The 24850-nt window shown below is 45.1% G+C and overlaps 2 protein-coding genes across 2 annotated transcripts; one reads left to right on the top strand and one right to left on the bottom strand.

The window, feature by feature from the left end:
* Positions 1-607: 607 nt before the first annotated feature.
* SAP30 (Sin3A associated protein 30) lies at positions 608-7843 on the bottom strand. The gene is made up of 4 exons (XM_036382014.2): positions 7291-7843; positions 5878-6000; positions 3125-3223; positions 608-1088 (listed from the first exon to the last, which is right to left on the bottom strand). The coding sequence occupies exons 1-4, from the start codon at positions 7597-7599 to the stop codon at positions 966-968; spliced, it is 654 nt and encodes a 217-aa protein (XP_036237907.1). The 5' UTR covers positions 7600-7843; the 3' UTR covers positions 608-965.
* Positions 7844-19109: 11266 nt separating this feature from the next.
* Positions 19110-21456, top strand: HMGB2 (high mobility group box 2). The gene is made up of 5 exons (XM_036383069.2): positions 19110-19242; positions 19689-19858; positions 20026-20171; positions 20259-20433; positions 20912-21456. The coding sequence occupies exons 2-5, from the start codon at positions 19709-19711 to the stop codon at positions 21068-21070; spliced, it is 630 nt and encodes a 209-aa protein (XP_036238962.1). The 5' UTR covers positions 19110-19242; positions 19689-19708; the 3' UTR covers positions 21071-21456.
* The last annotated feature ends 3394 nt before the right edge of the window (positions 21457-24850 follow it).

The raw sequence follows: 24850 nt of genomic DNA, 5'->3' as shown, positions 1-24850 counted from the left end.
AGACAATCAATTAAAAGCATAAGTATTGCTGGATATTGTTCTCCATAAGAGTTTTGGGTTTATTGAGAGGGGGTTATTCCTTTTAGACAGGCCTGAGCTAATCCATGAAGTGGAAAAGAAGCAGTGTGCCTGTAAGAAGAGGCTGTATTGACCCCACACAGGCTCAACTCTCATTCTCCAATTAAGTTCTTAGCAGCAGTCCATGCAGACAAATGGAGAAGTCAGCAGGTAAAGGATTTCTTACTGAGTCAAAGGATTTCTCAGCACAGTAAGCTGCAGCAGTCTCTTCTGTACTTATAGCTTTGAAATTCAAGAGCTGCATTTTTTTCCATTTTAATATAGGAACAGGAAGGCCTCAGTGCTTGGAAGCACGTATCTCAGCAATGACACAATGAATAAACAAATCAGAAAATCCTCCAATACTTGTTTCCAAAGGGGGGAAAAATTGTTACTCAGCCATTTCTGCCCAGCTAAGAACAGAACTGGCACTTAAAACCTTTTACCTTAGGAAAAAGAACCTATTGCCAAGTCTGCTACAGCTTTTTTTTTTTTAAAGGCATTGCATCATAAGCACTTGAGGTACACTTATAAATATATCCTTGGCACATTTCAATTGAAAAATATTTTAATATTATTACATAGTTCATTAAAGCTTAACTATTAGGTACAAGTATCATAGAATCACAGAATATGCTGAGCTGGATGGGACCTGTCAGGATCGAGTCCAACTCATTAAAACTACAGACACACCCATTTGAGCAACAATATCAGTGATATTTATTTAAAATACTTTTGCTGAGGAAATTTCTTTCATAAGAGATGGTTTTCAAACAAATCAGCAAGGTTATGAAAAATAAAACAGACAAACTCTCTCAGGAGAAAAAGTTACAAAGAAAGCTTTTGCATATCAACAAAACCTCAGTCTTTTCATTTGCAGCCTGAGTCTCAGTCCCAACCTTTTCTGCCTAATGAATCCCACTATCCATCTTTAGATCTGGTTTGTTCTTGTCATTCTTCACTGAGTAGATGAAGTATGTTAAGGTGTCCTTTTCATTCACTGGAATTGTCCTAAAGTGGCAGCCAATTATCTATAAAGGAAGAATGCAAGGAAATTAAATAATGACTCTTACATGCAAAAACTGAAGATTCATATTTAAATGTACTACATTCAAGTTTAAAAGACCGATTAAGAAGTTTACAAAAAAAGAAATTTTGCCTCTCTTCAGAAGTCTTCAGTAGTCATAAAAAGGTAAACAGGAACTATTTTACTGATAACTGTGAACTAAATGTAGCAGATTGTACCCCTAATTTCCAAAGTAAAAAGCTGAGAATTTTTTCAGGGAAAAAAACCCTCAAAGGTATCAGAACAATCATGGGACTACCAGTACATTTGTTTAGTTAGAGCTTGAATATAACAGGTAATGACTATGGAATATCAACAGTGACAGTACAATTATGAGAGGCTACTGCTCTCTACTCAACTTGGGAGGTGGTGTCTGCATCAAATCACATACAGAAACATTTAACTCAACACAAGAATTACCAGAAAATTATAACCGAACATTCAGCTCTTCAAAACAAAGATATTAATGAAAATTCACCATGCTGTAACCATTGAAATATAACAATCTGTAAGCAGTTCTGAATCACTTGTCATTTCAGCAGTCTTTCCCTTCAACAAAATAAACACCAGCTTTAAAAGAAAGTTGCAAAATACTGTAACTGAATCTGTTCTCTGGCTCTTTGCCAGACTGGTAGATTAAAAGGATGAAGTGAAAAACATGGGACTGCTCACTTAAGCACCACAGGATATGTGTGGGATAAATGGATAAATGTTCAGCCTAACTAAAAAATTAAGAAACTTTCTAAACTCTACCCCAAAAGCATTCACAGAGAAGCAGTTTGACACAGTAATTTGAAGTGAATTTTCAGTAACAGCTAGAGCAGTGTCTATGGTATGTTAGGACAGATTACAAGGAATCAAATGTACTGTGTATTAAGGAAGCTCTGTGGCTATGGCTCACAAATACCTGCAGGTCAGTCAAATCAAGCATGTGGCAGGACAGAGTTGCCCGTGCACACCATGCAGCACTGGAATAACCTAGTGCAAGTATCCTATGAGATGTACCTAAAGCACACCCTGCGAAACACCAGTTGTGCAGAACAAAAACTGCCTGTGCTTGTTCAATTCACAGTCCTTCTAATCCAAGAGCTAACCTAGATATAAGAAAATGGAAGACTGATTTTGCATTCTCACACTTAGTGGCAGCAGGGCTATTCCTTTACAGTTCAGCCTTCAGATCACCCATACCTTTAAGAGCCTTGTCTTTAATCCGCACAGATTAAGGAGAGATGAAAACAGTGTCTGCACTTAAATACAGCTGAATGTATCACTGCACAAAAGTGAAAAATCAGCAGCTATACCTTCCTGTTAAGATCACCAGCTCTTCCACTTATTTACATCAATATGCTGTGACTGCACCTTTGCAGCAGTAAAGAACTCCTTTAAAATAGCACTCATGTGAAGCAAAGATGCTAACATACAGCTGTACTGACATGCAGCTTCAGCACTTCTGGAAACAGTAAATTCCATGTAATTCCAGTTTTCTGACAGCAGATTCCAGTGGTTTTAACAGAATTAATTATCAACAGAAGCATGTTTTTTCACGCTTCTGTACTTTACATATACAGAAACCTATGTTTGCAGTAACTAGCTTTTTAAAGCAAAGTCTAAACCTCACCAGAACTTCACTGACAGCTCTCAGTTTCTAGTTCTTTTCAGCAGGACATTTCAGGTGAAGCTGTGATTGATGCACAGACAAAATAAATCTGTGATTCTATGACATTCAGGGGCATGAAGACCATCTTACTGCTCCAGCTCAACACTGTTTACAAGCAGCATATACTCCTTTGGGAAGTTAAGAGTCCCTCCTCTGGAAAGAGCTTTTACTTTTGATTTACTTGGCTCAGGAGCTGTGGCCAATGAAGGAAGCTAGATAAGCAGCTCCCTTTTGTTCTCCTAAAATCCAGATTATATAGGCACTTTATGCAAGGATCACAGTGCATAGAAAACCACATGCCACAGCAAGTTGCATTTTCTATTATGGGAAACACTCATACATACTTCAACAAGCTGTGCTTTGTTAAGTCCCGGTCTGGTCTGTAGCTTGAAGTGTCTTTTGTACCTTCGAAGTGTGTTTACTTGTAACTGATATAAATCAACCTAGAAGAAAAGAGGGGGAAGAGGAAGAAAACAATCTAATATAACTGAAAAAAATTCAGTCATTAATAGTTCGTCTCGCAAAAGCATTTTGGAAAATCACGATACACAAGTGTAAACAGTCAGCTCAGCAGATGTCATTTTGACAAAAAACAAACCTTCCAGCAGAAAGGAAAATAGCCCAGCTCAGTTTAGGAGTGTTTTGTTGTTACTGAGCATGCCTCTACCTCTCTTTAGCTGTGGACATTATTTTGAACTCACTATTGTACTCGCATCCATTCTGGATTTTTTGTTTGCTTCCCAGTTCCAGCCCGATAACACAAGCCCAATAGCAACTTTTATATAACATCTATAAAAATGCTGATCCAAAGGAGGATCAGCATCTATACTGTATATTGAGCCATTATATCATTACCCTATACCGTAATTTCAGCCATTAAATCTTATGCAGATTACATACAAGACACCGTGCACCATGAAAGATATCTGCACCATGAAAGAGCACATATTAGAGCCAGGACAGAGTCTAGAGCACAAGCATTCTTGGCTTGAGGTGAGGAAAGAAAACAACTGTTCTTGCTCTCCAAATGTATCCCTGCTACACAAGCAATATGCAGGAGTTATGTGCATGGGCATAAACGTCCAAAATTCTTTCTCAATGTCATTCAACAGTTGAGAGAATTACACAAAGTCCTCTCAGGGATACAAATACACAGCCTTAATCCAGTACTCTGTCAGTTTTGAATCCCATGTACTCTGATCAGTCACTTCTCCCAGCAACAGCTTACCCTTCCCATCCTCCCTGACAACCTAAGAGAGCTTAATCAGATGACTGAGTGGGAGAGCAAGCTCAGAAAGCAGGCTGAGTGAGAAATTCTATTAGGTCAGTTGCAATTACAGAAGCAATTCTCCAAATTCACTGCATTAAAGATTGATGAAGGCATTGGAGGCATTCACCTTTGCTTTAAATTCATTTAACAGCCTCACTGCAGAACACTGAGAACAGCAGTGCTACTGCACACTTGGCAACCTGGCCAGGCCTGAAGTGAGGTCACCTTGCAAGATAAAGGATGGTATCCTTTGGTGTTTCTAAAGTTTACATGGCATTAAATTACCCTTCCCAAGTCTCAGTGGGGAAGCCACCCTAGCAGCATCATGCAAAGGAGGAGCAGCAGCTTTTCACCAAGCCCCAGAAGCTACCAGTACTGCAGAAGTTTTTTTTCCTCCTGTAGGAATCATTTCCAACCAGTAAAGAAGGTCATGACTGAGATGGAGCAGGAGAGCCTTACAACTCTTCAGAAGAATGATACTTTTTTCCTTAGCAAACTGGGTAATAATTGAAAATAAAGGTGGTCAAGGGCAAACAAGTATCTAAGGCATACAGGAATTACAAGGAATGAACATACTGCCCTTGTCCAAACAGCCAGCTGACACTCCTCAAAAACAGTTCCCAGTTTTCTTTTTTGTAGTACTACTGTTAAGGGAAAAAAAAAGCTTGTTTTCTTGTTCTGGAGATATCCATCAGTTGTGACATGTTTTATAATCCTGGCATAAGAAAACAAAACAGGCTTCCAGGAGAGCTGCAATTACACAGTGTGAGAGAGCTACCTGAAGTCACTCACAGCACTAGCTTTAGACAGAATCTTCCAAGAAACAATCCCAGATATTTAACAGACAGACAACACCACCCAGCATCAAACTACTTGCAATCTCCTAAAATCCTCTTAGCCAGAGCCTTCAGACTGGAGCCTCGTGCCTAAAGGCACAGATTCCTGCACAAAGTTTCCTGCTTACTTGCTGTTATCTGCAGATGCTGACCATAAGGATGTCATTAAATTAACACTTACAGAGCAATTTCTGAAGAATGTTTAAACAATCCCTCTCAGAAGGGACCACGTAGGCATAACAGCCTCTGCTCAAAATTAACACACTGTGGAGCACCTGCTAAGCAACGTTGTAGCAAAAATAACCCAGAGCATGTGTAAGAAAAAGAGAGCCTTATGTTAAAGACCGACCCATTATACCATGAAAAAAGTTGAACGCTTTAGTTCCCTTATTTTAATGGGTCAGATTTCACTGATGTGCAGTGGAGAAAAGAGGTTGAGAAGACATGGTATTTCTCTACTCCACTCCTTCACAGCAGAGCTCCCCAAATGGCTCTTCCCCCCACAGTGGGGCAGAAACAAAGCTACCATCACTAAACTCTCAGTCTTAAAAGTGACTAGGGCAATGGAGTAATTGCCAAGAACCATCTGCAATACATTTAGCACAAAAGGGACAGGACAGAGAAGCATTTATATCCCAAGCATTATGTGCAATTCCCTTCAGGTTGTTAGCTCCTGTAAAACACAAGAGCTCGACGGTATGTGGCAAAGTGCTAAGGAGGAGGAAGCTGAAAACAGTAGATTTCTGAGAGAACTATCAGACACTTAAAAATAGAGACTCTTGTTCATTGTACTCTGCACCATTTAATCAGAAGACATTCCACAAAACTCAGTTAAATTCTGTTATATTAAGAACAATGCAAATCAAAGATCTTCCCTTTCCCACGTGTAATATAAGCTGTAAAAGTGGGAGAGTGGTGTTGGTGCGGACTCGGTGTCATTAAGAAGCTTAACACTGTAACTCGAAAAAACCCCAAACAACTGTTTAGCTACCTCTGGAGTGTCGATGTCTTGCACTGGTGAATCACCATCATCATCGCTGCCTTTCCTCTTTCTTCTATTTCTCACACTCTGAATTAAATTTTTGTGGAAGTCACAAATGTACAGATGTCTTGCCTAGAAGAATAAAACGGCATCTTTCAATCAAACCCACGTAGTGTATCTCCCAGACTAGAGCGCACGAAGACAGACAACCCTTAAGCGCTCACAGCCACATTAACAGGGTTGAGGAAGCTTTTCTGCTGGCTTCTTCTAAAGGGAGAGTGTGCTGCGCTGCAGCTCCCTGCCGGCGGCTGGGCCCCGAGCTGGCTGTGCTGCTGCAATGGGCCGATGCAGCAGTGCCAGGCTGTGGAGCCACGCAGCACAGCCCTCCCTCCTTCCCTCCCTGCCTCCGGCCGCGCATCGCACCGCGGGGGCCGGGCAGCACGCAAACAAAAAACAAGCTCTCCGCTTTCTCTGCACGGCTCTCATTTCCCCAGCTATATCCTCCCGTCCTTGTTTTACTTCCGCTACCCGGCGTGATCACGCAACACACTTATTTTTACTTTCTTTCTTTTTAACAAGTTTCCCTTTCGTTGGGATCTGCACGCTTTGGGAGATCTCGGCCCGTACGAGCCCGGAATCCCCAAGTCCGCGTGTTTTCAGGGCAAATGAGAGCACGGGGCAGCGTTCGGGACGGGCTGCACAGCGGGGCCGGGGTCTCTCCGGGCGCACGCAGCCCCGGCCGGGCGCAGGGCGCTCCTGCCGGCCGCCCCACGCTGCAGCCCGCCTTGCCCTCCCCTCCCGCGGCACCCGGCGAGGGCGGGCGCTCTCCCGGCTCCCGGGCAACCCGGCCCGCGGGAAGGCGGCCGACCCCCGCCCTGCCCGGCCGTGCCGAGCCGAGCCTGAGCCGCGCGGGGCCCGATGGCTGCCGAGCGGAAGATGAAGCGGCACGGGAGGAGACGTGCGGCGCTGCAACACGAGGCGGGGCGGCGAGCGCGGCCCTCGCCAGCAACACAGACAAACTAGCGCGCCGGGAGCCATGCAGGCTGCGCTCCGCTCCGGCGAGCAGCGGCGCTTCCCGGCCACGCTCACCCCGCTCCGGCTACAGGAGGGCACACGCAGTCGATGCCCGGGCTCCTGGGGCTAGAAGAGACCCCAGGAGCAGGCAGGAAAGGCGGGCGCTGTCCCTCGCCCGGAGGGACTTTCAGCCAGCGCTCCTGCCGCGCCAGCCAAACTCGGCCGTGCTACGGAAAAGAGCTGGGAAGGGGGAACGAACACTTCTCCGCCGCCAAACACCCCTCCTTTCCCACTAAACTTGATTAAAAGTCCCCCGGCCAACTAAGACACACACACAGCGACCAACCGGCCGCTTTTGTCCGCCCGCCCCGCCGGCTGCCCTGGCGCGTCCTCCCCTCGCGGACTTACGCTCTTGTCCAGCTCGATCTTCACCTTCTTCTGCGAAATGCTCTTCTGGATGCGCTTGCTGAAGCTGGCGTTGCCGGCAGCGCGGCCGCATCGCTCCCCCTCCTCCCGCAGGCAGCACAGCTGCCCGGCCCCGGGGCCGCCCGCGCACCCGCCGCCCGCCGAGCCCGCGGCGGCGGCGACGGCCGGACCCAGCCCCGGCGGCGCTGGCGGCGGCGGCACCTCCACGGCGGAGCCCGCATTGCCCACCACCGCCGCGGCGGCGGGGTCTGCCCCGCGCTGGGTCACCTCCTCGGGGGCGAAGCCGTTCATACCCGGCGCCACCGCCGCGGCCGGCGGAATCCCGCCGCGCACCAAACTTCCCCGGCGAGGCGCCGCGGCCCGGCGGGGGGCTCCCCGCTCCCTGCCTGCCTCGCTTCAGCGGCGGCACCGGGGCGCAAGCTCGCCCTGGAGGGCGGTCAGCCCGCGCGTCGCGGGAAGGACTCTCCCCGCCAGCAGCGGCCGGCCGAGCCCCGCGACTACCGGAGCAGCGGCGGCAGAGCCCCGCGGGCCGCCCCACTTCCTCCTTCCCCCCCTGTCATGTGGAGACTCTTCAGCTGTTTCCTATGTAACAACAGCAACCTGCCGCCCCGCCCCGCCCGCCCGCCGCGCATGCCGGCTGCCGCGCGCGGCCCCACGGGAAGCGCAGTCCCTGCCCCGGCCGGCGCGGCCGCAGCGCCCGGGGCACCGCGCGGCGGCGGGAGTGCGGCCCAGCCATCGCCAGGGGCAGGACACGCTGCGGCCGCCGCTGCTTTTACCCGCGCCGCGCTCCGCGCTCCGCTCCCTTTTCCTCCCAGTCTGGAGGCTGGGCCCGCTGCGTCAAGCTCTCTATTCCCCCTTCCCGCGCCTCCCCGGCAGCTCCGCCGTGGGATGTGAATGTGGAAGGGCAGCCCCGGAGAGTGTCGCGGGTCGGAGCTGCCGCCGGCACGGCCGAGCGCGTACCCGCGCTCCTGGCGACGCGGGGCCGGCGGCCTCCGCCGCCTCCTGCCGGGTCTCGGCGGCGCCTCGCTGTGCCGCAGCGGCTGCCCCGGTTCACTTGTTCTCTCTCTAGTGTTTTAGCCGCAGCCGGCACTGCTCGCGCTGCTCTTTCCGGACCGTCTGTCTCCTGCCTTCTCTCTCGGCCTCTTCCTTCCCTGCCTCCTTTCTTTCCCGCTGACTGTCGGCCATGGCCGGCAGCGGCTCCCGCTGCCCGGAGAGGACGGGCGGGCTCTGTGCGGGGCTCTTGCCGCTCCGCCTGCGGGAGGCAGCTCCGCGGGAGCCGCAGCGCAGCCGGCGGCTGTGCGTCTCTCGGCAGAAAACAAACGGAGCTCCGGCCTTTGTTAGAGCTGATTTTACAACACGCGTAGTCAGGGCTCCGTCCTGCGTTCCTGTGGCAAAGCCCTCTGAAGACAAAGGCGACTTAGAGTGCGAGTTTCCAGTTTTGTCATTTAAAAGGACTTTCTGTTAGTAAAGGTGACTGTGACAACAGAAAACCCTTGAGAATGCAGAATTATTTTCGCTAATGATGAACCAAGCAAGACCTTGCTGTGCATACGACTAGGTAAAATAGACGCTCTGAGAATACTTGACAAAAGCAGGTATTTTTAGTTTTGAGGCTTTACAAAGCTACATAAGAGATGCATTGGTATTAAATCATTTAACAATTCAGCTGTTGACAGCAGAGTGGCAAAAGCAGCAAGCTCTGCTCTACTGTCCTTTCAAGCACATTCAAAGGAGGCACAAGGAAGGGAGAGGTTTTGCTTTCCCTTTGAACTCCCGCAAATATTCCTTTAAATCTCAGAAGCGGCATCTGAGCTGAGCGTGCTCAAAGCGCAGTGATTTAATCGCTGAAATATTTGACCGTATCGCTTGCTGTGCATTTCCAGCTTGAAGAAGGAGAGAAGTAGCAGGGAGGCTGGTGAATAATTCAAGGAGACACAGATCCTGCGTAAGCCAAAGTTCTGCCTGAGCCGGGGACACGATTATAGAGCAGTTTCAGTTTGTGCTGCAGATGGCTCCTTAATCTGATTGCGTAACCTGGTATTAGAGAATAAGGGTCGGTCCCACTGCCGCAGCTGAGTGATGGATACAGTAACTGAAGCTGCACTGAGCTAAAGTCACAGCAGTTATCCACGGGGCACGTTTCAGTGATTAGCGAGGGGAATAGGAGGAGAGTTGGAAAAAATACTGAACTCTGCTTTGTTATCAGCCAAGCTGAAGACTGTATAATACCTAGGTTTAATTCCATGCTCTGCTGCTGAGCAATCTCAGGCAGCAAAAGTTTAACTCACTATTTCAGTTTATTGTGATTTCAAACTTTTGAAAACTGTAATAATGTTAAGATAAAAAAGAACAAAAACCCCAATAACAATCATAGCAGGTGTTAAAATCTGGGAAAAGTGGGACAAGGGTGAGTTCCAGGAATTCTTCAGTGGAAATCTGGGTCATGAATAGCAATTTCTAGACTCTTTGACTATGTCTTTTGAGGTCCTTTTGTTTTTTTGTTTTTTGTGTTTTTTTTTTTCAGATGGATTTGACCTTACTGTGAACATAAAATATGTCTATCTGGGCCTGGCTGCTGTTTGGTTTGATGGAAAGATCACTTGTGCATTTTAAATGTTTCTGATCCTCTTTGTACAGTTTGGGAGCAGTTAAAAGCCTGATTATGTTACCCAGCCGTGCTTGCCAAGATGCTAATTTATAAGCGTAATATCAAGTAAAGTAGTATCATAGTTTCACGATTAGGTCACGATAAGAGAGTCGTGGGACTTAGAAAGATGGTTCTGGTTCTGCTGTAAGCTGCTCGTTTTCACACCTGTGCCCTGTGCCTCTTTGTGCCCATAAAAACATTGCTGTGGCTGCACAGCAAACTCTGTTGGTTACAACTAGGCTAGCAGCAAGAAAAATCGTTTGGATTTAATCCTGATCTGCTTTACTGCTCAGCTGCAGGATGCCCCAGCACTCAGGATGGTGCAGTAGGAGGGCAGGACTGTGACTGGGGCTGACCACCTCATTTGGTATGAACGCCTGCTTACAGTAACAAAGAAATCATGTCACTTTTAATCTTGTATCGCTTGTGGGATGAAAAATACAAAGAGCTGCAGCTACACGGGCTTATCAGACAGTATGAAGCTTACTTACTACAAAATGGATTTGCAAACTTTCATGAAGCTTGGGCTACATGAAATAAAAGAAAAATCATTGTGGAGTATATTGTCTAAAATTACAATTTTTTAACATAAACTCTAGTACTGGGTACTGTAAGTATTCAGATATAAACAAAGCATGTATGGGGACATATTTTAAATAAACACAAAAACATGCAGTATTGCAACCATATACTGATTAAACTTCAAAAATGAAATCAGTTCAAAGGAAACAGCAGCTCCAAACCAACTACCCTGTACATGACATGTCACTAGTACTCACAGCAGAGCTGAGTAGTACAGAAGGCAGCAGATATCTGTATCCCTTGGGGGTGCCAAGAACACAGCATGGATGACTTGTAAGTAACATGCAGAAGAGCAGGAGCTACAGCATCCCAAAAAGTCTGGATTGACAACTCCAAGGCTCTGAAGTCAGTGGGACTCAGTGGCCCCTCCTGGCACCAGGCCAGGCACAGGTGGGAGCCCAGCAGCTTGTTCTTCTCTGAGATGCCATATGTCCCAGCTCCTGTTAGCTTTTGATTGATGTGTTTTGTAATTTGAGAGAGAAGAATGATAATCAGATACATCACCTTGGATATATTGCAAGCACATTGCAAACGCATTGCTGGTAATCAATCCTGGAAGATAAATGTGGCTCTTGCAACTTTGTATGCATTTCCATGGCAAAAAGTTCAGCTGGGGAGGATGATTCCCTTCCCCAGCAGGCAGCATTCACTTGAAGTCCAGGGGTACATTCATGCACTTGTGTTCAGCCCCTGAAATTATCCTGTTAGCAAAAGGAATAATAAGGAAAACTATTGGTAGACATTTTTCTCAGCAAATACACATTTTATTTGTTATGTATTATAACTACTTCAGTGAAAAAAGATTCCTTTAAAACACTTGAAAAATTCTGCAAATTCCATTTTAATAAAAGAGCAACCTACTTGATAAACAAGCATTCATAGGCTGTGATAAAGAACAGTGACCAAATCTCTCCTTCCTTACCAGAAACAAGTGCTATCTTTTTTATTTTTCTTTTCCTTTTTTCTTGATTTTTTAATACCTTATTTTCTTTTCCCACTCTAGCACCACCTAACCTGCTACTGCCTGTTGCTCTACTTCTAATTTATTGCCCAAATTTGTTAAAGCATAGACCCAAAGCATAGGAATATGCTTTGGAATTGCCTACAGACTGTATTTTTTTACTTCTTTACATGTTTTGGGCTAGGATAGTTAAAGTATAATTTCAGATAATTAATTGTATAACAAAACATAATCTGTATTAGTACACATAGACCTTATTGTATATGGTTCAAGAAGTACAGTAATAGAAAAAAGAATCCTAACTTTAACCAGAATTATCTCCAGGTCTGAATCCAGCTGAAGTCAGTCTTTCTTTTATAGGCATTTGGCCTTGTACAATGGAAACTCAAGATGTATGAAAGAGTATTTATAACAAAAGCTTTTATTTAAAGATTTAAAGCAGTAAAGAAGGTCCAAAACTACACATTTTAAGAATAATTTAGGATTAAAACTGTTAAACCCATGTACTGTAAAAGCTTTAAAGTTTTGTAATACACTCCCCTTAATGGTTTGTGCAAATTCTCTTTCATAACAAGCTGTTAGTTACAGGAAGCATGGGAGGATCTTCTGGTAGAAGGCATCATTCTTATGTGCAAAAATTCTGTTCTTTGTTAAATGTACTTGACAAATTGTTCGTTAGTGGACTTAAACAATGAAGGATGTGTTAGGAGAGGAAGTTCAAGTACAATGGCCACACAGAAGCAAAGAAGCCAACCTCCAGGTTTGCCTTAGGTACCCCTCAGTTTCAACACCCCTCCTCCTCCCTCCTCAGAAGCCTCCACTCAACCCAAGCACCTCTATCTGCTTATTTCACAGTCACTCATCTCCTGTTCATCCAGGTTGCTTGATTAACATTTTGTTTCATATTATATGAGATTGCACAGTTAGAAAGAAACTCCATTAAATCATCACTCATACTCTTCAGAAATATAAAGCAGCTATCTGAAACATATTGTGGAAAAGTATCGCCCCCAGAGGTTTTGTGTGATGCAATAAAAATTTAACTACTAGTAATAGACCAATGTAGTATAGTGCTTAAGAATTATTCTTCAATCCTTTGAAATGAAATAAAAAACTTGCTCAGATTTTTTTCCATGTAAGATAAACTGTCATCTTTTCAGTAAATTTTGCTGGTGTCTAATGCACTCTTGATACCACAAAAAGCACTGTACATACTGCACATACTGTACCATGTGCTACAGTCTTGCATTTTGTGAGCTACTGTTGTCTTGTTATAGGAATTCAGATTTGACAATGGCTTGGACCTCTTGCTTTGTATAACACATACTACACTATCTTCAGATTTCAGGTTTTGTCAGAGGATCCTAGAGTCTACAGGGCTCTGTTACACCATCATATCCTCTTCTGATACATATTCATTTTACAGAAAGGAAAACAGGAAAGTTCTGCAGCCTTAAGAGCCTCTTTGAGTGCCCTTGTCTTTGCAGTACAGTTATAACCATCTCTAGGTCTGACTTAGCTCTAGTTGAAGTTAACAACTGGTTTTAAGTGCCTCTTGGGAGCAGGTGAACACTTCTTCCACCAAACCATCAGTTAGATACTTGGATTCCCTCAGTAAAAACAAAATAGTCTGATACTAATGCAGACACTTTCATAAAAATAAAATTAATAAAATTACAAGTGCGTTTGGGGTTTAAATGCTTCCTGACCTCCTGCAGAGTTCCTTCTGGATAAAAGATACAGATAAGATTATATTCCAACAAACTCAACCTCCCCTGTTACTGTAAAGTTCTTTAGCAGTATAGAGTAGGGTATGCAATGGGGTGCTAAGGAAATGATACATTTATATCATCAGGTGCTGGAAAATCCCATGGGAACCATGACTAAAAATGAGACTGATGATTCAATCAACAATTTCAAAATGTCATGAGTGTTTTCTTTCTAGTCTCAGATCACCTATGTATCCTGTGGTCATTTCTGTGACATATCACAGCACTAGTTGCCAGAAGTAACAGAATAAATTATTCTCCCAGCAGTGTCTACATTAACAATGATGCATGACCAACACTTGAGAACTCACTGAAGTTTAATGAGACCCATTGAAATTAATTTAAGCTTTTCCACTATCTGGATGCAAGACAAAGACCAGTATGTTGATGACTATCACAGTGCTTACTGTGGTACTTGGTGCTTGGTTGTTACCAGCCAAACCTGCTTATCTCTGCTGGCTCCTTCCTCTTGCAGCCCACGACACACAGCCTTCTCAATTCCCACTATTCTCTTTCCCAGAAGACTTTAGAGCTGCAGTGACATAGCAAACACATCCTACTGTCAGGTTCAGCCTCATTTCAAGTTTCTAGCCCACATGACCACAGAAGAAAACAGTTCCTTAGACTGGACAAAGGAACAAACAAAGCATTCTGGTTTGTCAATATTTGTAAGTCACCGTGGGTTGACAGGGACTTCATTCTGGCAGCAGCAAGCTCCAGCAGCTACTGTCAAACACGACTATTCAGAAGCTGGACTGTGACTACAACCTCTTTGGATCTCCTCACTAGATGTCTCACCTCCAGGGCCAGATGCAGTCCAACCCTTTGTCTTACAGCTTAGAAGGAGAAAAAAAGTTCTCAAACGATGCTCTGCAACTCACAAAAGACAGGACAATTTTATTGGCAATTAAATTTCATTTCTTAAGAGTAAGTTGTATATATGTTTCAGGCAAAGTACCAACGTTACCAACACTGGAAGAGTTTGGAGGTGGGGAGAGAAGAATTGAAAGTTTTTTTACCCATTTAAACCATATTCTTGCTGTAAATAAGGGCTATGCACATTTTAGAGCCCCTCTAAGCTTCCTGGGAAACTATCCACTATATAAAGACAAATTGCTGCTTTCTTCTCACACCTGTAAAAAGGGATTAGCAGTATAGCAAAACAAAGAAATTTTTAGATATCTTGAGGGGAAAATGTTGCATGAGTATTACTTTGAATGTAAACAAGAAAGCGAGTGAAAGCCAGGTGAATAGAAAAGCAAAAACATGTTTTAAAAAGTTAAAAGCTTGTCAACCTAATGCAAAAAAAAAAAAAAAGTTACTGACAAATTAAGACTGAAAAAGTTCAGGTAACAATTATTGTGATCAGGAATTGCTATTGTTCCTGATATTATCTGTGTTAGTACCAGACGAGATTTGCTGTGTTTATTTCTTACCATATGACTGCTGCAGTTTCAGCCTTTGCTCTGCAGCTGTCCCGGATAGTGTCCATGCAGGCTGCCTTTGTTTTAGGCACTGGGTACACAGCACAAAGTCAAAACAAGCTCTGAGCTTTCAGACTAACCCAGCCTGGTGTAACTAACACAGCTGCATTTGCCTATGAGCTGCTGAACTGGTTATGCAGGCTTTACAGTGGCACACATAATAAAACCCTAATGTTTAAAGGGTAAATATATTTCATTTTTACAACATACATGTTATTTAGATGTTCTACAACACCAAAAAAAAAAAAACCCCAAAACACAAAAAACAACCTGGGGAACTTCTAACACACTGTCTTAAATGTAATTCTTTAAGATACTGACAGAAATACCAGTTTTGTAAACTTTTAGGCAGCAGCAGTTATATGTGTTTTTATCAAAGTACAAGAAAATAACTCCTTATAACTGGTACACTACAACAAAATAAGTTTTGTGTTGAACTTAGATAAGCAGTAGCTTAAATAGTTTTGATTTTTGCTTTTCATCCTAAAGGTCCCACCACATATCTAGTAAGAGATGCTCACAAAAAATAAGCCTAAAACATTGTTGCTGTCTGTAGACTTTGTAACTTGCATTAAAAGGGTTTTCAAAGCAGTGACCTACTTAAATGTTTTTTGTGTCTTGCATTTTAATCTTTTTTTTCTGCAACAAAGAAACCTGCTGATTAAAGCTAAATTTGCTTTCTTTCAACATCTTCCATTCCTATTAGTGAAGTTTGGTTTGATTAAGCAGTTTTACCTCACATTTATTATTCATCCACTGATTTCTCAGGCCTGGAAAAAGAAATTGCCTATCAGTTTAGAGCGATAGCCTTCCAAAGCAGAATTTTACTGCCTAATTTTAGGCTACATTAAGGCATATTCCATACAGGAATTTGGCTTGTAGGAGATATTCTGGGAAGTGACAGCAGGCCTTCCTTATCCAAGTCACTGAATTAAAACTGACAGCATCACTACATAAATACACCAGAATGCAAGTTTGGTCAGAGCTAAGGTCACGCAACTAGTTTGCAATCTCCTCAGCTGAACAGTATCTGTTGTAATGGAGCTGCTGATGATTTAATTCAAATAAAAGGCCTTTGTTCCTTTCTTCCCTTGCTTTGTCCACATGACACCACTGTCCAGAAAAGCTCTAGAAGCAGCCCTCAGAAGCCAAGAGACACATTATGACAGAAAACAGCATCACCCCAATCACACATTTTTGTTGTCCGTGACATACTTCTCTTTAAATCCATTTCTCAGCTCCATAACCTGGTCTCACCCATCTGGTCTTTTCTCTACCTTCTATCCAGCATTTCTAGCCTCACTGCTTATCTCTCTCACTTGCAGTTTACTGAAGATTAAGCCAAGTTAACAATAGCACCCCAAATTGTGGGGCAGATTAGAAACTCAGAAGGGCTCAAAGCCAGGGAGCTATAAAACCAAGGAGTCATTTCATGAGCAGAATTATTCACACTGAAGTAACTCCAAGTCCCGGAGTTTATGCTTCTTCCCCACAACTGTCATGCACATGTGGTTAATAAATTAACCACGCGTACCGACCAAAGTCAATACTGCATAGACCACTGCTTCAGAAGAGTAACAGTGACTGAATCCCTGGAGACACAAACTGTGTTTTTGTCTGAAAAGGAACAGTGTGGAACAATGACAAACAGTGACAGCTTATTGTGGAAGCAGAGAAGTGCTTTTCCAGTCACGAGGGCGCTGGGAGGAAGGCACAGCTTTGGGAATGACAAGTTCCTAACATCAGCATTCTTGTGTGGTGGGGCTTTCAGCATTGGCACTGCTGTGGGAAGCTTCCAGTATCATGTTCAAGCATGGAAAATTCTCAATACTGCCTTTCTTGTTGGAGGACAGACAGATGTTACTTTGGTTTCTCTCATGTGCCCTGTGTTGTATGAGACAACATGATGTAACACACAGTGGGTCTAGCAAAGCGTACAAAAGCTTTCTTTTCCAGGTAAGAACATTTAAAGATCCTAATTTCTTTCTTAAAACATTTGATTAAATCATTTGAAAGGCAGATCTCATTTTTTCCCATAGCAATAATTACACTTTCTCACCCCACCTGCTTTTCCACAATAATTTTCTTCATATTCTTAGAGCAGATATAAAAACAGATGCAACAGCGGAAGCCTTACTGCAATTACATCACGAAATTTCCAAAGAGTGTTCCAAAGTAATTTTTTTTCCATGAACGTGCTATATTAATTTTAAAAGAGTGAAAATGTTAATAAAACTGACCTAAAACTTTTTTCCCCCCACCTCTCCTCCAATAACTGTCAGAGAGGTCTAGGTCAGTCTGGAATACAAGGAATGCTTTTACACCAGATACCAATGGCTGTACTACAATTCACTCACACCAGTATTGTAAAATTCTACCATCTTTTTACAAAATTACCTTATTAACAAGAACACACTTCACAAGTAGCTTTTATACAGAGGTAGTTCACCACAAAGTAAATGAGTGACCCATCTGGCAGCTTAACTCATGAAATAAAATAGTGCTTTCCATGTAAAATATGAAGTAAAGGCATTTTTAAAGCCGCATGACAAAACAACTCTCTGCAAAGTGGACAGACAGACCTACAGAGAACTCAGAACATTAATTTGCTACAGAGAAGCAGTGGAATACAGCAATAACAAGCCCAAACCAGAACACGAAACATTCCCCATGTAAATGTTTATTTTAGGAGGTAAGGAAGGCTAAGCTTTATTTGTATGCTAAACACTATCAAAAGTAATAGCCACATTAAGTGAACTGATACAAGGTTTTGAATAACTGGCTTGTGAAGGCTTTGACATCTGCAGAGGGAATGCATAATCTGTGGGTTGCTCTGTTAATTTACCTGCCAATTACCCTCTTCTGTAGTGGATTTTGGCTTTTAGGGCTGCAGTTTGGGCAAACACACAAAGCTTAAAATGAAACAGGGATAAAGGAGGCATTTACTACCACATTAGTGAACTGTTGCACATGAACGTACACTTGTCAGAAGGAAAAGAAGCAAAGCTTGAAGAACTGTACCTAGTAAGTTCTTATACTGAGCAACTCTGAACTGGGGAGACTGGAGATCAAGACATTGGCCACTATCACACCTGCAGCTACTCAATACACTCACATAGCTTAGGGATTTGTTTTTTCTTACCACTGAGGAAGGGTAACATGATGAAAGTTCTACTGAAGGCACCGCATCTTCAGTAAACAAAGTAATAACTTGCTTCTCACTAGGGCTATAAACTACACCTGAGAAAACAAGAGCATTAAAAACCACTTCGATTACTAAGAATATTTACCCGAAGTTAAAAATTGAATGAAAATAATCAGACAGAAAAAACCCAACGTCAGCAAAACCAGTATAATGTAGTCTGGGGTAAGAATCGCAGTCCAGGTGACTATATGGAACTTCAGTTCTCTCCCCAAACTCAAAGGGTCAGATTTGCTACTAGCGGTACACTTGAAAGCACTCATGCAAACCACGGGCGTGGCTTGCATTAAGACCTCAGTTCGACCGAGACTAGGTCCCCGGCTTTCCATTGCTGCAGCTGCACTTTACAGAGAGCGCCAAGCTCGGAGAGCCGACACCTTCCCTTCCGAGCGCCGCTGCCGCTGCTCCGGCCTGACTGGGGGAACGCACCGCTCACAGTCAGCCCCACGCTCTTCCCAGCCCCTCTAGCCGGGAAGAGGGGAGCAGGAGCTCTCTCTGCCCAGGTATCGCTACAAACCACACACTCTCCTTCCGCGGGGGAACCCGGACTAGAGCCGGGAGCGGGCACCACCACACCCCCTACCCCGCAGCGGGCCGGGCCGGGCCGGGCCGCATGGGGGGCCCCCAGAAACGGGGCTCGCCTGGGCACCGAACCAACTTTCAGCCCAGTTTTACAGCCAGCCGCTGCCCCACGGAGGGAAGGACGGAGGCAGAGGGCGGGGCTGCTGCCCCGGCCGCCCCGAGCCGGGCAGGCCTAGCTGAGGAGCAGGCAGAGCTAAGGGAACTGCCGCCAACCCCACTCCCTTTGTATTTTTAAACCACGCTGCAGCCCCCCGCGCTCCGCCCAATCAGATCGGCCGTAGCCCCCGCCGGCCAATGGCAGCGGCCCCCGCGGTTTTTTAAACCGTCCCTCTCTCCCAATCACCGCCCAGCGCGCTCCGCCCAGCCCCGCCCCCCCCACTCTCCTCGCCCCAACCGGTTCCAACGGGTATAAGCGCCAACGACCCCCTCGCGCTCGACCTAGCCCGGGAGTAGCTCGGCCGCTAACGTCAGAGCGGCAGACAGCCAATCCCGTCCAGTCTCCACGCCAAGGGGCGGAGCTTCGGGCAGTTTGAACGTGCGCGGCAGCCAATGGGCTGCGGCGGGGGGCGGGCTCTCGGGCGCCGCGGGTCGGGTTGCTGTGGCGGGCAGTGCCGCGGAAAACAAGAGGCGGTAAGAGCGCGGCCGGGCACCATTCGGTAGCAGCACCTGAGGGAGCAGCGCCCGCGCCGCCCGCTCCGCCCAGCCAGGCAAGGCCCGCGTCCGCAGGGCGGCAGCGCTCCGGGAGGGACGGAGGGAGCGCGGGGGTGAGCGGACAGCAGCGGCTGTCCCGGGCGCAGAGACACCGAGGGGCTCCCGTGGCGGGCGGGCGGCACGCCCGGGGCTGAGGGGAGGATTCCTGGCGGGCGGGTGGGGCCGGGAGGGCGGCGGCGGCTCCGGCCCCGGCGGGGCGGGCTGGGGCGCGGGCGGCGGGGCCGGGCGGGCTGCCCGCCGCAGCCGCCGCGGGGGGCGGGGAGAGGCGCCCGGCGGGGAAGGGGCCGCGGGCCCGGCGGGGGGGCGCGGGCAGAGGGGCCGCGGCAGGGGCGGGGCCGGGGCCGGGCGCGCTGGGGCGGGAAGGCGCCAGCGGGCGAGAGGCGGGAGCGGCCTGAGGCGCGGCCCCGCCTCACGCTGCCTCCCCACACACCTCCTCCCGCAGGGACCCGCGCCGACCTCGCCATGGGCAAAGGCGACCCCAATAAGCCGCGGGGCAAGATGTCCTCGTACGCCTACTTCGTGCAGACGTGCCGCGAGGAGCACAAGAAGAAGCACCCGGACTCGTCCGTCAACTTCGCAGAGTTCTCGCGGAAGTGCTCGGAGCGGTGGAAGGTGAGCGGGGCCGGGCCGAGCCGTGCTGAGCCCCTGGCGGGCCAGCCCCCGCCCCTGCTGCGGGCTGCTGGGAAAAGATCCCTGGGAGCAGCTGCTGCTTAGGCGTTAGTGGGTCAGTAGCTGCTTTATCTCATCCAGCCTCTTCTTTCCCCTCCGTGTGTCCACAGACAATGTCAAGCAAGGAAAAAGGAAAGTTTGAAGAAATGGCTAAAGGAGACAAAGCTCGCTATGACAGGGAGATGAAAAACTATGTTCCTCCCAAAGGCGAGAAGAAGGGAAAGAAAAAGGACCCCAACGCTCCTAAAAGACCACCGTGAGTGTTTCTATGACTCCCTTCCCCCACAGAAAAAAGTATTCCAATAGCTAGATACTTAACTTTAAACACTATCTCTCGATGTAGATCTGCGTTCTTCCTTTTCTGTTCTGAGCACCGTCCGAAAATCAAAAACGACCATCCTGGCTTGTCTATTGGAGATACAGCAAAGAAATTAGGTGAAATGTGGTCTGAACAGTCGGCTAAAGATAAACTGCCATACGAACAGAAGGCTGCAAAACTAAAGGAGAAGTATGAAAAGGTACAGTAAAAGTAATACAAAAACGTTAAAGTTGTGGAGCTCACTGTAAATATATGACTTGTGTCTTGCACTCCCACCGTAAGGGGCTTATAATCCTTAATGCTTTCTGTCAGCCTTTAGAAGACATGGAAAGGTTGGCAGGGCAGGTATCTGGAACCCTTACAGTGAGCCTGGGTGTGGGTTTGCATGTCTAGAGATTTTACCAGCAAGATGCCTTACTACCAGAAGACAGGTCACCTGCTTGCTAAAATAAATGTAGTCAGACTCTAAAGCACCATGGTCATAAAATTCTTAAAACTGTCTGCATTGCATGTTCTTTTGCTTAAAGATTTAAGCATGAAAGTCCCAAGGTGGAAATTCTGCTTTTTTGCATCCACTGTACCTGACCTCTGCAGTACAGTAGCATTGAGATACCAAAGCAGTGCAGATTTGTCTTCAGTGTTCTAGTGCTAGCAACTTAAAAGCATTTTTCTTGCAGGACATTGCAGCATATCGTGCCAAGAGCAAGAGTGATGCAGGAAAGAAGGGCCCAGGTAGGCCTGCAGGATCTAAGAAGAAAGCAGAGCCAGAGGAGGAGGAGGAGGAGGAAGAGGAAGAGGAGGAAGAAGAGGAAGAAGATGATGAGGATGAAGAATAAATGAATGTCCTGCTGTAAAGATTTATGCTCGGGATCCAATATTTTGCTAAGAATGTGAACTCAAGTGCAGCTCATTGTTAGCTTCAGTATAAAAATCTGTACAGAATTGTGTATAGGTAATGTGGTTCTTTGTAGGGAGACTTCAATTTATAACGTAAGCAGTAGCCAATGGCTGCTACAGTTCGGTTTGGAAAAACAAAAGTTGTTGAATGTTTCTGCTGTTTCTGCATATTTAATGGTTTTATTGAAATTCAGTGACTGATAGCCAGGTGTTTCTTTTTAGCTAAGTAAAACAAAGGTAGCTTAATAGCTGATCTTATATTTTGTAGTATTTTGTTGCATTGTATTACTTTTTTAACAGTTTTGTAATAAAATGTTGTACATTATTCTTTTTGCGTTCATGATGTTTCCGAGAGGCTGGGCACCCCCAGAATACTAGAATCCTCTGTGGGAACGTGCAGTGTTCCTGGGCTCTTGCTGTTACTGCAGAGCTGGCAAATCCCTTAGGCATTGACTCCTGGAGCTTTTGCTGCCACTCAAACTCCTTTAACTGATTTCCTCTCCCACTACCATTCGTTAAAACTGATGCTTTCCTTACAGTAGCCTTTGCCTGTGTTACCTTGTGGGTGAAAAAAAATCTCTCAAGTAGTGAAGTTCTGGATAATTACTCCTGGATTATCTTTCCCCAGGCTCCTGAAGCACAGGCCTTTGTTTTGCCTTAGGAGCTGATAATGAGTGAATGTTTGGAACCTTCTCTTCCAGAGCTCAGGGTCGCTGGCCTTGGCTATAAGACAGATGTGGTTAGGGGCATGTCTTCCTACCCAGATGTTGCTACTCCTTCCCTCTCCCCCTGGCTCTAGTATTACTGGCTTCTCATAAAATACACAGCTTGCAGAACTGCATGAAAAATGTTGGAATGTCTACCCCCAGTAGATTGCTGCAGAAAGAAGGCATCTGTAAAGAACAAGTGCTCCTGATGCGTTCCTGTTCGTGGTTGTAACAGTGTCACCAGTTATACTATTTCTTGGCTCTCACTTTTTATTTTAATACATATAAAGGCTTAAATCTAGGTACCTAACAATATTTTCAACTGGGAAATTTGAGATCCTACAGTTAAACTAAATAGCTCAAGTTTAATTTGTTGAGCTAAATACCAGGAAATAACTTTTATTAGCCTTGAAAAGCCCAGCCCTGAAATGTGTAATGTCTAAAAAATTAAGTAATATAAAGGGCAGGCTTCCAAGATTTTGTTTAAAATGTGTCCCTATTGTCCATTAGCTTATGAAGTAAGTTTGTGTCCCATCATTGTACTATGTGTAAGATAAAAAGTGTTTTCAGGACTTTACTATGGTAAATGTCACTGAATAGGTCAAAGATAACAGCACTTTCTGAAACAAGAGGCTTGAGAAAAACAGTATATTCTTGTAAGCATGGAAATTAAGTAACTGTAAAGGCAATTCAAATATTTTTATACTGGAGTAGGTGTTAATCTTAGAGAGCCTTAGAACACCAAGAGTTTCTTTTTCCTCCCCACTGTGCCCCTGAGATATTTAAGTGCCATCAGAAGGATTAGCTGCTGTTTTACATGTTGGACCTGCCAGAGATAACTTGGCACACGTGAGATCAATGGCTCCATTTTTCAGGCTCAGATTTCCTGAAGCCACAGGCATAAACCAGAAGTGAAAGGCAGAACAGCACCTCCAGTGCTCAAGAACATGTTTTGCTGTAGAATTCACAGTCCTACAGCACCTGCATCCTCAACTCAAAAAATCTAGAGGCCTGTTATAGATCATGCTGATCTTGTTACCACATCCTGTTCAGACTTCCCACATCCTCTCACTTCCAACATTCTGTCCCTGGGCAGAACAGTGATGCTTCACGGAGTCTTTCTGATAAGATTATTTAAATTTTCTGCAATGGAGGGGTAAAGTCAGAGTATGTTGACTAATTTGATTTTTTGAAATGCTTGTTTTTTTTTTTAAATTGAAATACAACCCTTCAGGTGTCCTTACAAGTTGCACACCAAAAACTCTGCACCAGGCTGACCTATCAACTGAGAATGATGCCATGACTAAAGATAATTAAAATTTTTTTAAAAACCCCATATTTTGTCCTTTTTGCAAGAAGGATGTTCAATATAAAAGCAAATGGAAAAGAGTACATGAAAATTACTGCTTTCAAATTAAGGTTTATAAAGTATGATGTGTCAGGTCAGGGAGTTCATGTAATGCCCGTCTGTGAGCGCTTGCTGAAAGGACTAATAAGTAATCAAAGTATAATGGGAGTGTTCAGTAAAGATAAGGCCATAGAAAAAAAGCTAAATTAGTTTTTCACATCACTGCTCAATATGGACTCACTGGAGGTGAACTGGGAGGTGTAAAACCAAGACTAAAAGGAATGCCCAAAATGGTTTGCAGGCACTGGGAAGAACTCTCACTTTGCACTAGACATTCAGCATAAAGATCCCACACAGTAAAGCAGACCAAAAGTCCGCCAAAAATAAGTCTGAGGTGGATAAAGAGGAAGAATGAGAGAATAACAAATGTAGGAAAGCAATTTTTAGAAAGTTCAAGTTATTTCTAAACCAGAAAGCCAAAAAAAACCCCACACATCAGCAGGCCAGACATAGCAATATGTGGCAAAGCAAAAGAGCATCAGAGCAGCATGAGAAAACAGACTAACAACTTTCAAACACATCTGTTGCGTCTGAGCCCCAACCAGCAACCAAGCCCCACACAGCCACTCCCCCAAACGGTGGGATGGGGGAGAGACTTGGAATGGTAAAAGTAAACTCATGCCTTGAGATAGAAGCAGCTTCATAATTGAAATAAAATAATAATAAATGTATAAATTATACTGAAAAGGAAAATAACAAAAATATTTAAAAATGCAGATGAAGTGATGCAAATGAAAAACAACCAAATAATGCCCAGCCATTTTCCAAAGAGTGTGCTTCAGCCAGCTTTCACCCTAGTTATATGCTGACTCTTAGGGCATTGAATATCTGTTTGGTCAGTGGTGAGGGTCACCTGTCCCAGCTGTGACTCCTTCCAGCTCCTTGTGCATCCCCAGCCTCCTGGCTGCCAGGGCAGCATGAGAAGCTGAAAAGTCCTTGATTAAGTGTAAACACTGCTCAGTGACAATGAAATCAACGTTATCCTCCCCTTAAATCCAATATACAGCACTGTACCGGCTACTGGGAAGAAAATTAACTCATCCAAAGCCTATGCATGCACAGAACCAAGAGGGCTGCTAGACTCCCAGGGACAATGCATGCTCAAGATACAGTAGCAATGCCTAGAAGAAAACTTTTTAACCTTGTAGAGAGGGGTTTCAGGCAGTTTTCCCGACAAAATTTTTAATGGAAGAGGCATGGTGAAGCATCTGTCTCAAATCCAAGTGTAAAAGAATTTGAAGCAAAATGACAAGACAGATGGTATTCATCCAAGAGTTCTAAGGAAATTCAAGTGATGAAATGGCTGAACTTTGAACTGTGCTTTATATTTTTTTCACTTAAAACTGTCTTAAGTGCTAGATGAATGGAAGGTCACAAACACAACACTAATTTTTAGAAAACATTCAGTGGAGATGCAGAGAGCTTTGGACCAGGAATGACCACATGACAAGTTGGTGGGAGCCACAGTACAGCTGAGAGTTGCTGGACAAATGGCTAAACAGAACTTGTGATTCCACAAGGGGAAATCACGTTCCATAGAGCTGTAAATATTCTTTGAAGAAATCTGCAAACCTTGAGGTAAAGGAGATAGGTAGGTTTGATCC

Source organism: Molothrus ater, chromosome 4 (assembly GCF_012460135.2).
Source record: "Molothrus ater isolate BHLD 08-10-18 breed brown headed cowbird chromosome 4, BPBGC_Mater_1.1, whole genome shotgun sequence".
Taxonomy (NCBI): domain Eukaryota; kingdom Metazoa; phylum Chordata; class Aves; order Passeriformes; family Icteridae; genus Molothrus; species Molothrus ater.
The sequence above is the reverse complement of the archived record's forward strand: the minus strand, read 5'-3'. Positions and strand labels throughout refer to the sequence as shown.